The following is a 17,337-nucleotide window of genomic DNA, read 5'->3' on the forward strand; positions in this document are numbered from 1 at the left end:
TCTTGTCCCACTTCTTTTTAGAAGAGGTAGGTGTCTGCTTGAAAGTCTCCTTCTCAGGACTACCTATCAGTTGTGGTTTTAACGCTTTTACACCAAAACTGTCCCTGCCTAATTCTGCATATGCAGTTTCAATTATTTTGGGTAGTTCCTGTTCCTGTTGTAAAGAACTGAACTCCCTTAGGCATTGGCGGATGGCCACTGATGCTGATTCCCCTTCAATATTTGTCAGTATTATTTCTGATACCTGGGCATAGCTACCTAGTAACTTCATCAATAGGTTAAGAGCAGGCTCTGCTCCGTACTCATTTTGTATTTGTCTCAATACGTCTGGTACTACTGCTAATGATGGGATACCATGAATTCTAGTATATATGGCAGCGAAAACTGTACCCTATGCAGTACAGTTCTCTAGTTGTGATGTGATCACCATGGGCAAGCAGATTGTTAGCATTCTGTGTTTATCATAAGGCCTAGTATTTGGGAATACTGCTTCTAGCTGTGTTATTTTCTGAGCTAGCCAGAATGGCATTTGTTCACGTTTTGAGGGCATCTTACACATTACTGTGTGTAACATTTGTGGTGTAATTTTAGTTGTTGTGTTTTGAACTTGAGCTGTATTGGTTGTTGTCATTGCTGGCTGGACTGTAAATGTCCTCATGACGATTTATGTCATGTTTCTGTAAAGTTTTAATAATCCTTTGTGAAATCAGGTCCTGGCATTGTTTCAATGTCAGCATGTGGTGCATAAGTTGCTAATATTGGCCATTTCGCTCCTTCTCTTTCAAGCGGACTGAGTCTTACTCTTCTTCTTATATAGGGTAGGGCACCTTTAAACCAGTATAAGTGTTTCTGTTACGAAGCGGAACACCAATGGCCTCAAATGGACAATATCCAGCTGGTACATCACCTTCTGTGTAGAAGCGAAGCGTTTTTGTTCTTGCATTTGCTGCTGGGAATGTAACCCACAAATAAAATATCTCTGTTCTGTATGATTTGTGTGCTTCAATCATGAATGCTACTATGCCACCCCTAGGTGTTAATCCATGCGCAAGCAGTTTCAGGGTGACCGTATTTCTGAGAGGTGCAAATTTTGCACAACTCCTCCTGCGTTATCCGCGTCTTCAGTCATTGTTTTAAGGAAGACGTATTTTTCAAGGAAACTAAGATAAAGTGTTTTGCACAATTTAGGAATTTGTGTCCTCTGAACCTGAATAACCAACAGCAAATAAATAGGATGTATGTGTTAAGCCAAGAATCCCTCTTGGATCTAGTCAACCCAATTACCTCGAGTGAGGCTGTGGTACCCCGGCCTGGTCTCGAGCTGGACACCCCGCGAGAGATGTTAGACCACAGCGAGTTGGAATGTCTGCATGCAGGAACCTCAGAGTCTCTGGTCAGTGTGTCGGCCGGGAAGTCTTGGTCTCCTCTAGCTATCTTAGCAAGATAGACCCATAGATATATATACACCCATAGGTCTCCCCAGGGGTTCTACCTTGCTGTGTTACTGTGTCGGCCTAAGGATGATGTTGGGCCTGAACATTGTACATAGATTTTATACAGGAGATGGCAGTCCTGTTGTGCTTCCAAAAACCCTCATGCATAATGTATGAGAATTCAAACCAGGGAAAACCTGCATTCTGAATGCTGTGTAATATCTAGGTAAAAGTTCAGCCCCTGTAAACCATGACAAGTGTAATGTAGGGAGAGAATATAGGTGAAGGATAATGAGTTTACCGATATCTATATTATAGTACCGATATGGAATATAACACTACTTACCTTAGGCCCAGAAAAACAGTCCTTTGAGTCATTGCCAAGTGACGGAATGTAGTATATGTTTTTCCCCCAAAGGGTAACATTACCGCTTTAAAGATTATTCCATTATGATGATCTTGGTGTTTAAATTCATATAAAAGTCTTATTTTTGTAGATTTGTGTCAGAATTCTTTATTGAGGGTGTGTCCCACTTACTGACACTGTATGTGAAATACTCAATACTATCCTTTGACAAGCCTAACCTGCTTGCCCACACTACCACAAAAGTGAACATTTGGGATTACTATTTTAACCCCTGTAAACCAATAAGTGTTACCTGGACTCTTGGCACAGTTTACCTCATTTTGGTGCAGTATATAGAGAGCCAGCTTCCTACATTTACCATATAAGGTCCTTTATGTAATGAATGGGATCCATTAAAAGAATGCTAAAGCCCTTGCTAGAAGTAGCTTGAATACTGCTCAGGGTGGTAAAAGCACTCAAAGAGCAGGAGGGTTAAAAGATCCATTTTGTATTCTATTTGTGGTATTTTTGCTTACAGTACTTCCCGGTGATAGTAGTGAGAGAATGGATCCTAGAAAACAAGACACAGCCATCTTGTTCAATTCTCCCACTGCAAGAACTTGGATTCTCGGTAGGGTCTTACAGGCACTTGCCATTAATCCATTCTGGTGATTGAGTGGACATAATTATCAGTAGAAACATCCAGACTTGGCATTAGATTATGTACACGCACCACATGTGGATGAATTGAACTCTAGGCATCTCGTTGAGGCTGTCCGTAAGTAGATCACATGCATAAAAAGGAACAGGGATGAATCTTGTTGGAATCCTCCAAGTCCCTGCCCTGGATGCCGTTTATGAGAACAGTTGGTTACAATTCTTAAAAAGGTCCATCATGCTTGTGCACCAGACCTCTTAAAGTTAAAGATAGAAGAGAGTAAAAACTTGTTTTAGGGTTCACCAACATTCATCAATGCATATAATGCAGAAACTTGGTGACATAAGATTCTTAATGGGGTTCTCCAGGCTTCTTCACCAGAGGTCATGCAGAATAATGTAGAGTTAAAAAACAAGTAAAAATACAGTATATCTTAATACACCAAGCAATCAACACCGGGAAGCCATCAGCTCTACCCATTATGCAACACCAAACTGAAGTTGGTAAATTTTAGCCTCAAACACTATCATGACAAAGCACAGGATGTCCAATCAGAAAGCTGCAAAAGGAAGGAGATAACTAGCTTGATATGTCTAGAGTAGGACACAAGTAATCAATGCATGGTCGATCCAAAGAGAGAAAGTCCAACAGTCTAGAAACTTCAGCTTTAACTGTCAGCTAAGCGATTCATCTGAATTTGGGGATGTAGCAAAGTGTGCATTCAAATAAACATTCTATAATCCATATGAATTTATAAACGTAGACAGGGTGGCCGGTAAGCTAAACGTTTTTGCTATCCATCTCAAATTGTGGATAAAGGCAAGGTGCATGTTGAACTAAACATTCCAGTGATCTATATGAATTTCAGGGATGGAGACATGGTTCAGGTGGAAGGACTTCATGCTAGGAAGGGGTTTAGTTTCTATTGACACAAGTAAAGAGAGGTCTTTGTGGAAAGGTATGCCTGACTAGGAAGATTGATTTGTTATTCTAGCATTCACAGACACAATGAAGATCCAGAAGCCAGGGAGGACAGAATCAAAATACCCCCTTCTCCATCTAAAAGCTTTTTTACACATATTCCACTCTCTGTGAGAGACACAACAGTTTTACTTTGAGAAGTGCATGTAATCGTGTCTATTTATAAACAGAAGAATTGTGTTTAGTAATTAATACCTTTTTCATTGTCATTTGCAGGTGTGGAACTCTGTTGAGAAGAATGACATTGGATGCACTCCTGGGGGTGGCGCCAACAATGTGGGGGTCTTTTATGATGCTGGTCTGGCTCTTGAAACAAATTTTAGGACATCTACTCCACAACGATCAGGTATCCTATTCCTTTGAAAGAACATTAAAAGGAATCTACCTCATATAGTCTACAACAAGAGCACTACTACCAGCAATACCGCACAAAAAAATTTAAATGCATGGAAACTTCTTCAATGCAGAAAAAAATCTCATTATGTGAATGCACACCGAATGGGCTCATTCTTTCTCTTCCTGCAGAACCCACATGCCCTCAGCCAAGAACCCGTCGGCGTCGCTCTGTTCAGCTGATAGATGCCAAAGCAGGCAAAGGTTGGTAGCAAATTTGAAAAATGTATCAGGATTAATTGTCATTTAAATCAATCAAATAAATGTTTGCTTACCCTTGGGTCCATGATATGTCAATGTTCAGAGCCTTTCTACTACTTATAGGTGTAGACTATTCTGGTGACTGGCCATTCACACCTACCCTCAGCACCCTTATATTTTCCAGAACTTTCAACCATCCATACCCAAGCCACCCTAACCTGCTGGTTGCTACACTTCCCCAGACTAATTTGCCTTGGGCATACCATATGCATTCGAACCTCCCACTAGCAGCTAATGTCTTGTCTAATACAATTCAATGACAGCCCTTACCCATCACCCACCAGTGACAACCTGTACATAATTTAAACTGGCAGTGAGCACCTGTACACAGTGCAACATGCAGTATTATCTTGTACTCTGTCTAACCGTCCCATAACTGGTTGTGCCAGTAACTTGATAGTCAAATCTGCCATTCTGGCCATAGATCTGACCTAGCAGTGGCTTGTGCTGACTCAGGTTGCTTGTGACAGTCAATTTCTGGTCTACATTGCCCGTACTGCTGTAACCTGCAATGGCCATCCATTACAGGTTTAACTAGCTAATGATAACCACACCCAGACTGGCCCCCCATCTCCAGTCTTACCACGAAGTAAGCCCACCCCTTTTTAACCTGCATTGTTAACCCATACAGATTGTAACTTGCCAGAGATATAGCAAACTCAGTCTAACTGGAAAGTAGGAATGCATACCCTGAGTAATCTTTCAGTGTGGCTGATAAAATTTGGTATTGGTGAGTGATCAAAACTACTCCAACGAGTGATACTCCATGCCCAGTGTAACTGACTAGTCACAGCCTATCCTGAGTCCAACATGCCAATGACAGCCCAGACTAACGTGCAAGTGCTGGTATATACCCAGTCTAAGCTGCTGTTGGCTGGCATTAGTCAGCCCATCCATGAGGAGCAGCCTTTACCCAGCCTGGCAGCGACAGACATATATAGTACTAGCAGCCCGTCCCAACCTTGTCCGGGTGCTTTCAGGCTTCCCCCTACCCACGCCTGCCCCGACATTGCCCAGCAGCCCGTGCCCCCGCCCGCCCCGTCTCCCGCCTGCCGCCTGGCCCAACCCTCGCCTGGAGGTGTTAGTCCCCGTCCCCCTCCTGCCCCGACCCCCGCCTGCCCCGACATTGGCTTTAGTAACTCCCCGTCCCCCGCCTGGCCCGACACCCGCCTGCTTACCTCATTTTCCGCTCCTGAGTTGACTGGTCCTCGCCGCCCTGCTCCTCACCGCCTGTCCACCGCCGCTCCTCCCCTGCGCCATGTCCGCCTCTCCGCTGGTCTCTCACCGCCGCTGGCCCGTCCGCTGCTGCTCACGGGACCGCTCCTCCCCCGCGCCATGTCCTCTGGCACCGCTCTGACGCCGCTCCTCGACGTGAGCACGCACGTCGCGGCCGGCGCTACTTTGGGGGGACTACTTTTTTTTTTTAATAATTTTTTTAAATAAGGTTTTTTTTAAAAGTTTATATAGCCTATAACCATAACCATCTACACACCCTGCCGATTTATACGGTGTATCGGGTGTGTAGATTGGCGCAGAGGTTCCCGGGTTTACTTGCCTCAAAGCCTGCAAGTTTCTCCTTTATTATAGTAGTATAGATAACCCACTATGACAGCCTATATCCAGTCTTCCTTGCCGGTGGTAGCTCATACTGAGTGTAACCCGCCATTGATGTAGAAAACTAACAAACAGGGATGGGGAGAATTCTTCAATTGATTGCAACCAAAAGCAACTACTGGGACAGCATTCCAGTCCATTGTTCTTTGCCATTATAACACTCCTGACAAAGAACAGCCATATGGAAATTTGCCTTGGTCCTTCTCCAACTGGATCGGTCAGGCCCAAACCACCAGGCCAGGTGCCCTGTAGAGAGGAACACAAGAAAGACCACATCTGGTTCAGCCATTTTGAGTCTCCTGAGGTCCAATGCACAGTGAACACAGGATGCACATCTGGGCCTACCTGTTTTCAAACCGTGTTTATCCTTGTAGTCTCAGCCAATGTCTAGTTTAATCTACAGTGGTAGTGTGTTACCCAGTTTAACCTGCAGTGCCAGCTCCAATGGGTTCAATACATAAACTGAATAATTGGCAGCACTGATAATGGTCTATGAAGGAAAAAAAGACCATGGCAAAGAACTTTTGATAAGAACTCCAAAAAAGAGTAAACAGGCTTGCAACATTGAGGAAAAACGAATGAAAATAGTATCAATAATAAGAACTTATAAATGCAAGAGAGTTTGGATTAAAGCAGCTCTCTTTTTATCAGAAACATCCCGAGCATTTCCTGAATGCTTGGTAGTCAGTATAAATATGATTGCTGACTTGTGGCAGAAAGGACTGGGTCGCTCATAGCCTATGACTAGAAAATAAAGTAATTTGCCTCTCATTATCTATAACCTCTATTCCTTATATTGACCGCTATTGTCTATATGTTTTCTCTATCTCTAGTAAAAAAATGTACTGTTATATCTACAACACCGCTATGTAGCTTAGTTCGGACATGCTCAAAGCAATGCAACAAATGAAAACAATATGAATAGGGCCACACAAGGCTTACATTTCAGTGCCAGTCATGGGGGAAGACTACTAAAGTATGCCTATTTTATATTGAGAGAAAAGATCCCTTCTATTGTGCTACCACCTTCTCCTCCTGATACAGCATGTAGGAAACTGGATTTCTTTTATTGTAGTAGTTCCCCCCACTATTTGCCTGGTATTGGATGCAACTTTGACTGGAGTGCACTGGGTTCCTGCTAATCAGGTCCCCAGTGCCAGTGTTCATTCACCAAAATGAGGTAGCTGGTCAATTGATCACCGGTTGGCCAGGTCTTTACCACCTCTGTGAACTCCTAGTAAGTGCTACCCCTGGTACCTAGGGCATAGGTACTAAAGGTGGTCCCTAAGAGCTGCAGCATATATTGTGCCACTCTAAAGGACCCAGCATCAAACCCATGCAGGCTCTCACTGCAGGCTGCGTCACTAGGTACTCTAAAAAGTGAAAGCACGACATGGCACCTCAGATTTGACAGACAAAAAGAAGTAGTGGACAGAGAAGTTTGCTGACCCGAGAGCAGAGGAGCAACTACTGACTTGGCACCGACCCTGCAGCCTGCTTGCTGCATCTGACCCTCGTGGGGAAGCCAACTCTTCTCGAAAAGTTCTTACCCGATTCTGATGATCTCAGTACCTAAATTCTTATAAAAATATGTGTTATTTTTATAAATTGGTGTTGAATTTCTTTAGTGAGTGTGTGTCTCACTTACTGCCTGTATGTGTGCAATAAATGCTTCACACTCCCCTCTGATAAGCCTAACTGCTCACCCACACTACCACAAAAGAGAGCGTTTGGGTTATCATGTGTGCCTCTTTCAGCCAACTGGGGTTTGCCTGGACTCTTTACACAGTGTACCTCATTTTGGTTCACCATATAAAGAGACAGCTTCCTACACAGCATGGTAGTCGCCTGGTATGACAAATTATAACATTTTGAAAGGATCAAATCTCATCAGGAAAATCAGTAGGTTTGGTGGGTCAAGCTTTTTTCTCTGCCTCAATTTCTAGTTCTCAGATCTGGTTTTTCAGTGTAATAGAGGGAGGCATGCTGTGAAAATCTTTGTTCTACCATTTCAGCTGCAAAGTACAAAGGCACAGAGAAAAAGTGCTGTGAAGATGGCATGAGAGAAAACATTATGGGCCACAGCTGTACAAAGCGAGCTCAATACATCAGGGAGACCTCGGAGTGTGTGAATGCATTCATGGACTGCTGCGAGTTTATCAGTAAAATACGGATGGAGAGAAGACGGGGCGAACTCATTTTGGCAAAAAGTAAGTGTCATTCATTTGTGTCATTGCTATCACTGAGTGTAAACATACTTAATATAATAATAACAATAATAACAATAATAATGATAATAATAATCCAGCTTTACAGCACTTCAAAGCTTGTTATACATCAAAATGCCAGGTAGTCTTGTAACGCCATAAGTTTATTGGTTTCCATTGGCTACCAATTTCGAAGGGATCGGAGGAACAGAGAGATTTTCCCACAACCACAGTAAGTAAGTAAGTACTTACTTACTTACTTACTTACACAACCACAGAATCTCGCCTACTAGAAAAAACAGGATTACAACTTATGTTTGAAAGTCCTGTGGCTAACAATTTAAAGACTGGGCCTCCGCTATATAGCAAATATATGTTCTATAGATTTTCAAACACTTATCACGTTGCAGTTGAAAGTCATACTCTTTCCACCTGAAAGTCATACTCTTTCCATCTGAAAGATGAAAGCCTTACTTCATCTGTCAAGTACTTGATTCAGAGCACTTGACCCTATAACCACATGGAAAACAAACATTTGCAATGTAATAGGTCTCGCATTTGAGAGTTAAAACTATTTTCTTAGTAAATGACAATATCTTTTACCAATGTATTTTGGTTTGGAGTGTAGTAGAGGTATGAACAGGGAAACAGCGCAGCACTGCCTAGAGGACTAACAATGGGGCATTACCTCTGGGGGTTGTATGTCAATACATCGTGCACCATTACATCGCGTGCTTTTACCCCGCGTGTTTCACATCGCAAAGTCCTTTACATCGTCACCTTTTACAACGAACGTTGTTGCAACGCCAGTGCGTTGATTGATATTGGGCAGTACTTCGCTTCGCAGACCACTAAATCGCACGCCATGACAACACGTTTTTTGTGTTAGCTGCTCTTCCATTGTCTGGGGTTTTTTTTTTTGCATTGCATTTCGCAGCTGACAATGCTTGTGCTGTCCATCGTTATTCCCAGCTGCTCGTGAGTTTTCAGAAATATTTTTAGTCTGACATACCTACAAACACAGACTTAAATTAATAAAAAGAACTGTGGTCCCACCTAACGTATCCCTCACTTATTTGTAGACTGTAATGCCAACACAAGGGCATCCTCCCAATGTGTCCGCCATGATGAAATATAAGACAAAATGATGTCTGTAAACGTGTGCTGTGATAAGTGTGAAGTCAGTGTTTGTTCCCAATTTCAAATCCAAAACGCATATCTTAAAAGAATATTGGGCAAACAATGTCATTGATGTAGCGTGTGCCGTGCATTACCCAAACACAAGCAAAACTTGAGGGAAGTGATCCTTTACATAGATGCACAGCAGTGAACCCGAAAATGCATACATTTAATTTGTGTGAAGCATGGCGTCTATGAAGTGTTCACTAATAAAGCATGCACAAACCACACTAAGCAATATCTTGAGGGAAGTGCTTAATTACCTTGAAGCACCGCAGCCGTAGATGGTGAGCTGCAGTAAGTGGAAAGTGCTCGATGTGAGCAACCACTTGAGGGAAGTGCTCTCATTAATGTGCGGCAGTGAACCCCAAAAAGCATACACAGATAAAAATTAAATCACCCAAAGCACGACGTCCCTGACCCATATGCTGCGCTAAGAGGAAAGTGCTCAGTCTGAGGAAGCACTTGAGGAAAGTGTTTGATTTCATTAATGTGAGGCTGGGAATCACAAAAAGCATACACCTAAATTAAAAGTAAATTGCACAAAGCACAGCAACCCTGAACCGAGTCCCGCGTTAATAAAGTATAAATAAACGGCATTGCACGCGCAAATCCTTGAGTGCAGGCGATGAACCCTAAAAAGCATACATAAACAAGAAATGAAAGCAAGTTTAGCTGACGTGAAAGTGCGCATTTATACAGCTACTCAAAATGCTGATTTGCAGTTGTGGAACCATGTTTGAGGCTTAATGGCCAGAGCTGCCGAGCTGCACTGTGAGTCTGGACAAATCACATAATCAGCGTCTCAAAATGCATTTTGATCTGTGGTCTGTCCGTCAAAATGCATTTTGATCTGTGATCCTGGTAGGGCTGCCTACATGAAAGTAGTATGTGGCGTAATGGCCAGAGCTGCAGAGCTGCACTGTGATTGTGGACAAACGACGTAATCAGCGTCTCAAAATGCATTTTGATCTGTTGATCTCTGGTCTGTGCTTAGTGCATTTTGATCTGTGGTTTGTGCTTAGACATAAATGATCTCCTGTTAGGGCTGCCTACATGAATCAAAATGCTGATTTGCAGCTGTGGAACCATGTTCGAGGCTTAAGGCACTGGTGATGATGATTAAGTGCCGGGGCAACACTTTGTCTACACCTATGCCAACTAATCACATTGCTTAATGTATAAAATAAAGGGCTTTGAATCCCTGTTAATGCACACCATCCACTGCTACTACTGACACCAGGCAACACAAATGGTGTATTTCAGAATGGATGCATATAACCCTTTGAAACCATCCACCCACCCATCCACCATGGCCCCACCCAGCCATCCACCCATCCGGCCACCCATCCATCATGCACCCATCCATCCATCCACCCAGCCATCCACCCATCCAGCCACCCATCCATCATGCATCCACCCATCCATCCATCCACCTACCCACCCATCCAGCCACCCATCCATCATGCATCCACCCACCCATCCACCATGGCCCCACCCAGCCATCCACCCATCCGGCCACCCACCCATCCGGCCACCCATCCATCCATCCACCCATCCACCCTCCCACCCACGCATCCATCCACCCACCCATCCATCCACCCACCCACCCACACACCCACCCATCCACGCATCCATCCACCCACCCATCCACCCACCCACCCATCCATCCACCCACCCATCCACCCACCCAACCATCCACGCATCCATCGACCCACCCATCCACCCATCCATCCATCCACCCATCCATCCACCCACCCATCCACCCACCCATGCATCCACCCACCCTTCCATCCACCCATCCACCCACCCACCCATCCATCCACCCACCCATCCAAACATCCACCCACCCATCCACGCATCCAAATCCACACATCCACCCACCCATCCACCCACCCATCCACCCACCCATCCACGCCTCCATCCACCCACCCATCCACAGTACGTTTTACCGAAAGCACCTAAAATTTAGTAAGGGTATATTTGGGATTCTCGCACGCAGTTTATCAAAATTAATATATTTTAGGATTGTTTCCCACAAAAACAAAATATATATGGTGAGCTTTTTTTTCCATCCACCTACTCATCCACAGTAAGTGTTACAAAAACACTTAAAATTTAGTAAGGGTATAGGGGGAGACTCCAAGGCTGCAGTCCATTCTTTGTCATGCAAGAGTCTGCCAAAATCCTCGTCCCAAAGTTTTTGAAGGCACGTTGATACAGGCCCAGTGTGCTCTCCTATGGCTTTATAGAGCCATATTATTACCTGACGCTCGTCGACCATGGTGTGCAAAGTATGAATAACTGCATGTGTGCATGGTTCGTCATCCATGCATGAGGAATTGCCCTGGAAGAATATTGTATTCATCATATTACTTCATTTTGGGTCATATAAGGCGATAAAAGGCATCAAGCATACGTTCATATAAAACATTATATACATTCAAATTACAAGGATGATATTAAAAGAAGGTTTTCACAATTACTTTAGTAAGGGTATATTTGGGATTCTCGCACGCAGTGTATCAAAATTAATATATTTTAGGATTGTTTCCCACCCAAAAAATATACATGGTGATTTATTTTTTTGGGAGACGTGACAGGAGGTTCGAACATTAGTTCCCAGACAGGAGGTTCGAACATTAGTTCCCAGCACCAAAGTTGGCAGCGTTGCCCTCAGACCACATCGTTTCCTGTTATGTAGTCGTGAATCATTTCTAGTATTTGGGGCCCTCGCATATGAATATGACATCGTTTCTGAGATCAATTTTTGTTTAATTTCTGTTTGTTTACTTTCCGTTTTGTTGAATAGGTTTCTGAGATCCTTTTTAGTTTAATTTCCGTTTTGTTGTGCACTGTCGATATTACATCCCTTATGAATATTCCACCGTTTCTGGAATATATGGTGAGCGTTTGTTATTATATCGTGCATTTTTCCTATTATTTTCTGCATTTTACTTTCTGCTTTGTTTAATATGATATCGTGCATTTTACTTTCATTTTACTTTCGTGATTGTACACTTTTGCACTGTAGTAGTAGTAAAATCAAAGTTTATTTAGGCAATAGTCTATAAACCATACACAAGACCATGGATCCACTTAGCAATAGAAATTGTACATCATAGTTCATTTTAACACCCAGTACACATTTAAAACCATAAAAGCACTACATTGACATTTTCCATTTTTTTAAATCTTAATATCTTAAAATTTCCCAACTTCCTTGGTTGTCTCCTTTACAGCTTCTCTTATTGCTTTCAAAAATTTCCCCAACGCAATTGTGATATCTAAAAACGACATTTCAGTAAGGAGAACAACAGCCTCTGATCGTGTGTTTACCTTATACTTTAAAAATATTGGACGTAAAAACATTTTACGCACTGTTAAAATCCATGTACAGTCCAGTAATATATGTAAAATATCATTCTTCACACCTAGGCCACATTTACAAAAACCATCAGGTTGGATCAGGGCTACTTTTAATTTACTATCGATCTTCCATGGATTTAAGACTACCCGAACCTTCATGATTTCGTACCTTAACCAGTTACTGGGTAACACATCCAAATAAGGAAACCGGACCTCCTTTTGCCATTCATTCCTTACCCAGTTCACTGATTTTTTCAACTTCAGGTACTCCAGATCTTGTGATCTGGAATATTCTTGCCCTCGGTCCCTAGGCATTTTCTTAGTAAAAACTAGGACCAATAAGGGTTGTTCGAGGGTCAACTTTAATTGCACAGTTACTAGCTGAAGGGTTTTCCTCACTTCCCATGCCCAATGTAAACTGCTTGCTTGTATTTCCTTTCTGCACCAAATTGACACCTTCTGTTCACCACCTGGCGTCTGGCGGTTCCAAAATCTTAGCAATGACATTTGTGCCTTTACCTCCCATGCCGTCAAGCCTACCTCTAATCTAATAGCTTGCAACATGGATCCGTTGGGTAGGGACAACAGCATTTTAATTATCTTTCCTTCCTCCCGGTCCCAACCCCTTTTACCACTCAGATAGAGCACTTCAGCGCCGTAGAGAACTTGTGGGGGTATCATAGCTTCAAATGCCTTTAGTAACGGTCTGTGAGACATGTCACCATAGTCCTTATTAAATTTTTTCAATCCACAGACTGATGAGTACGCCTTTGAAGTTTGTGCCGCCACGTGGGTATTCCACTTGAATGCACTGTCAAACCAAAGGCCTAGATATTTGTATTCATTTACTACCTCTAATTTGTCTAAACCTAAAAACCATTTAAAATTTTGTACCCTCTTCCCGAAACATAGGATCTTTGTTTTCTCCATATTCACCGATAGAAACTTTTTATCACAATATATTTTAAAAGCATTTAATTTCCTTTGGAGGCCCATTTCAGTTTGGTCCACGATCACTAGATCATCAGCATATAAAAGGCATGCAACTTTATTATTATTCATGCGCGGGCTCGCACTCTTTTCAACTTCCAAGACCACGGGAAGATCTGATAGGAAGATTGAAAGGAGCAAGGGTGCCAAAACGCACCCTTGTCTCAAGCCATTCTTTACAGGGATTTTCTGCGTTAATGAGACGTTTGAATCTCTAATGACCTGGGCTCAGTTGTCACTATGTAATTCTTTTAGAATATTTAATATGCCCTCCAGCAATGCATAATTTTCTAGCACTTCCCAAAGGCTGCTTCTATCTACTGAGTCAAAGGCAGCTCGGAAATCGATGAAACAGCAGCATAGTTTGCCGTTTTGTTCAATCGATTTCCTAGCTAAGGCCCACAGGGCAAAACAATGATCAATCGTGGAGTGGCCTTCTTTAAACCCACCCTGTTCCACTGCTACGATTGACCGAAGATCCGCCCACTCTTTTAACTTACCGAGTATCATCTTAGCAAAAATCTTTTCTCCTATATCTAATAGGTTAATTAGCCTGTAGTTTTTAGGGGCATGAACATCTCCTTTTTTATGCAGAGGCCTTATTATTGCACCCTTCCAGTTTGCAGGTATTAGCCCTTGCTCTAGTATTAAAGTAAACATTTTTGAGAAGAATTCCGCCCACCAAGGCTGGTTTGAATTTAATAACAGGGCCGGCATATCATCCGGGCCTGCCGCTCTAGTTAAATTTAAAGACCTAATTATCCTAAGGATGTTTATTACTGAGCAATCATGTTTGAGATCCTCTACTAGATCTCTCCACTGCTTTGGTACCAAATTATCCGACAAACCTCCCCGGGGCATACAATTTCTGAATATGCTCAGCCCATACATCTTCCTCTACTACACAGGTCATTGGTGCAATCAAGGGTTCCCTGGCTGACTGTATTAGCTTCCAGAATTGCCGTAGGTTCTTATTTTCAATGGATTCCAATAATTTGCCCCAGCAAGATTCTTTATGAATCCTTTTTACATTGCGGATTAACATATTATATTCTCTCTTTATTTTTATTAAGTTTTCCGCCTTTGCTCGTGTAAATTTTTTGCGTAGGCTACGCTCTTCTCTCCTAATTTCTCTTTTTTTCATTAAACAATCCTGATTAAACCATGTTCCTTTCTTACTTTGAGTATTTCCTTTCTTATTCTGTTCTTTTGCAGGGGGCTTTAGTTCTATACTTATACTTTCTACTACTTGTTTTATTTTTTCCACAAACCAGAATAGGTCTTGGCCCTTCAAACAACCTATCTGAATCTTATGTTTCAGGCTTGCTAACTTCTCTATAGATTTTTCAGATTACCTGGTGGTCATCCGCTTCGGGTACTCTGTCTCTTGCCAGATAACTCTGTCGCAAACCATATATTGTGCTATTCCCAATTCTAACTTTATTAAATTGTGATCACTACATTCCATGGGGTTAATGCTAAAATCTTTAACTAACTCGAAATTCCATGCCGGCAAAAACACATAGTCTATATGTGCCCCATATTTACAAGTTTTCTTTGCCGGGCGGTCTTGGACTATCCTTCCGTTTAAACAAAAGAAACTTTTATTTGATAAATAGTTGCCCAATTCCACCGCATCTGTAAAGGTTTTTGTTTCCATAAACTCTGCATTTTTTATATCATATGCATCTAGAATTTCTGAGTACCATTGATCCGACAATTTTGGATTTAGTTTATGGTTAAAATCTCCCGTTAACACAATCAGGTCATTTCCATACATATCACAAAGTGCATCCATATCATTCTTAAAATGTAACAATTCGACCCCATATTCCTTTGTTGAATTCCATTGCATATACACATTTAGGATCAGTATAAATTTATATTTCTTATCCGCAAATGTGGTTTGGATTCTGCAGGCTAGAAGCCACTTACACTTTACAGATATCAAAATGGTTTTAGTTGTTAGGGTTGTTGATATCATTGTCAACAAGCCACCTGCAGGGCGCCCGGAGTTTGATTTTACAGCTGCACGGTGGACTTGTCGGAACCCTTCAACTATTTGGGGAACACCACAGAGCCAGGTCTCTTGTATACAAATAATTTCGTTCTCTTTTGCAAGTTCTTTCACAGTTTCACGTTTTAGAAGTGTACCCAATCCATTTATGTTCCAAGAGACCAATTTTATGCTCTGTGGCTGCCCCATTGCCTATTCTACATCACTTAAAGGCCCATTCACTACTGAATCTTCCCTGTAACTATATGAAGGTCCTGCTAAGCTGGAGGTGTTACTCCAATTCTTCCATGCCTCCAACATATCTCTATTGTTTATTACTATATTAAAATTTTCTCTCCCTTCCTCTATTTCCTCATCGGGGAGCCTCACCTGCCTCTTGCTTAAGCCTGCATGATACCTTAAGAAAGGTTTCTGCTGGGGCACCTTAAACACTGGCGCGAACTCTTCTTTGGACACTAGGCGAATCCCCTCTTTACGGATTTCTTGCTCTGCGTTTTCTATTGCAGACATCACCAAGCCCGAATAAAGCTGTACTTTGGTGACCTCCTTGCCCTCCCCAATTGTTTGGAATTCCACCTTTCTTGGATCTTGAGAGCTTATTCCATTTAAACTTGGGCAATGGGCAAAAACCTTGAGTAGGTGTGCTCTATTTAAATACCCACTCTTTTTAGATTTTTTGCCACCCCTTCCCAATTTTACATGTTCAAAGTAAAGCCACTTATTCCCTCTATCAACCACTTCTTCTGACTTTGTAACACCTTGATAATGTAGTGTATTTAATCTAGGTATCACTTTAGGGCTACTTTCCCGGTTTGCGTTACTTTTATTTTTGCTGGGGGGGCAGCCGAGCCTGTGTCTTTGCTAATTTTGAGGTTACATGAATCTCCTTATCCTAATGGGTTTGCTTCCTATTATACTTCTCTTTTTTTGCTGATAAGATGGCCTCTTTCTCAAAATCAATACATTTCCGAACCCTCGTCGTTTTATTTGATTGAGACTTGGGCTTATGTGTTACCTCTTCTAATGACTCCTTCCTCTCCTTTCCTTTTTTCGTCGCTTTTAAATTGAACTTTCTTTGTGCCTCACTACCTGGACCTCTTATTCGTTTAGAGGGACCATAATGCATATATTCACCTCTCCTTTTTATCAACATTGGCCATTTTGACACATAAACTTCATGGCCACTGTCATGCGATGAGTGCATTTTCCAATGTGGTAAAACAGCACTTTTGCACTGTAATGCGATGTAATGGCTTTTGCACTGTAATGCGATGTAATGGCTAGCGCTGTAGAAGTCATTGTGACGTCTTAGCATGCGGCGCGGTAGCATGCGGTGTGCAGCCATCTGCGATGTAATAGTCGCGCTGCGATAGCAACGCGATGCAGTGCTCCCGCTGTAACGGGTGTTTCCCCCTCTAGGAACAGAGACACAGCTGTAGCACCACCTAGAGGACTTAGAATGGATGAGTTACAGACGGGACCAGAGAAGCATCTAGTAGGACTGTCTAGAGGACTAAGAACGAGGAATTACCACTGTGACCAGAGACACAGCTGCAGCACTGTTCAGAGGACCAGAGTAACAGCCAGCAGAACTCTACAGAGGACTTAGAATGAGGAATTACCACTGGGACATGAGAAGCAGCTTGAAGTACTGCCTAGATGAGTTAGAATTAGGAATTTTCAGGCAGGACCTGAGAAGCAGCTAGCAGTACTGTCTAGCGGACTAAGAATGAGGAATTACCAATGTGACCAGAGACAAATGCCCATACACTTAATACAGCATGCCTCGTAGAGCAGCGCAAGCGCGCTGCTATGCACGACCTAAAAACAGGGGGTAAGGAAGGAGAAAGCAGTCAAAAACAAGGCAAATGCAAGAGAAAGCACTCAGA

The 17,337-nt window shown here is 42.5% G+C and overlaps 1 protein-coding gene across 3 annotated transcripts in view; it reads left to right on the forward strand.

Annotated features, from left to right (window-relative positions):
* LOC147748685 (A.superbus venom factor 1-like) overlaps positions 1-17,337 on the forward strand; it is a 1,068,833-nt gene that overhangs the window by 451,762 nt on the left and 599,734 nt on the right. For all 3 annotated transcript variants that reach the window (XM_086963563.1, XM_086963565.1, XM_086963569.1), the window contains exons 15-17: positions 3,635-3,764; positions 3,944-4,015; positions 7,702-7,896. In XM_086963563.1, the coding sequence (XP_086819689.1) occupies positions 3,635-3,764; positions 3,944-4,015; positions 7,702-7,896 (397 nt within the window). The remainder of the gene's footprint in view (positions 1-3,634; positions 3,765-3,943; positions 4,016-7,701; positions 7,897-17,337) is intronic.

The sequence above is a fragment of the Lissotriton vulgaris genome, chromosome 1_1, assembly GCF_964263255.1.
Source record: "Lissotriton vulgaris chromosome 1_1, aLisVul1.2, whole genome shotgun sequence".
Taxonomy (NCBI): Eukaryota; Metazoa; Chordata; class Amphibia; order Caudata; family Salamandridae; genus Lissotriton; species Lissotriton vulgaris.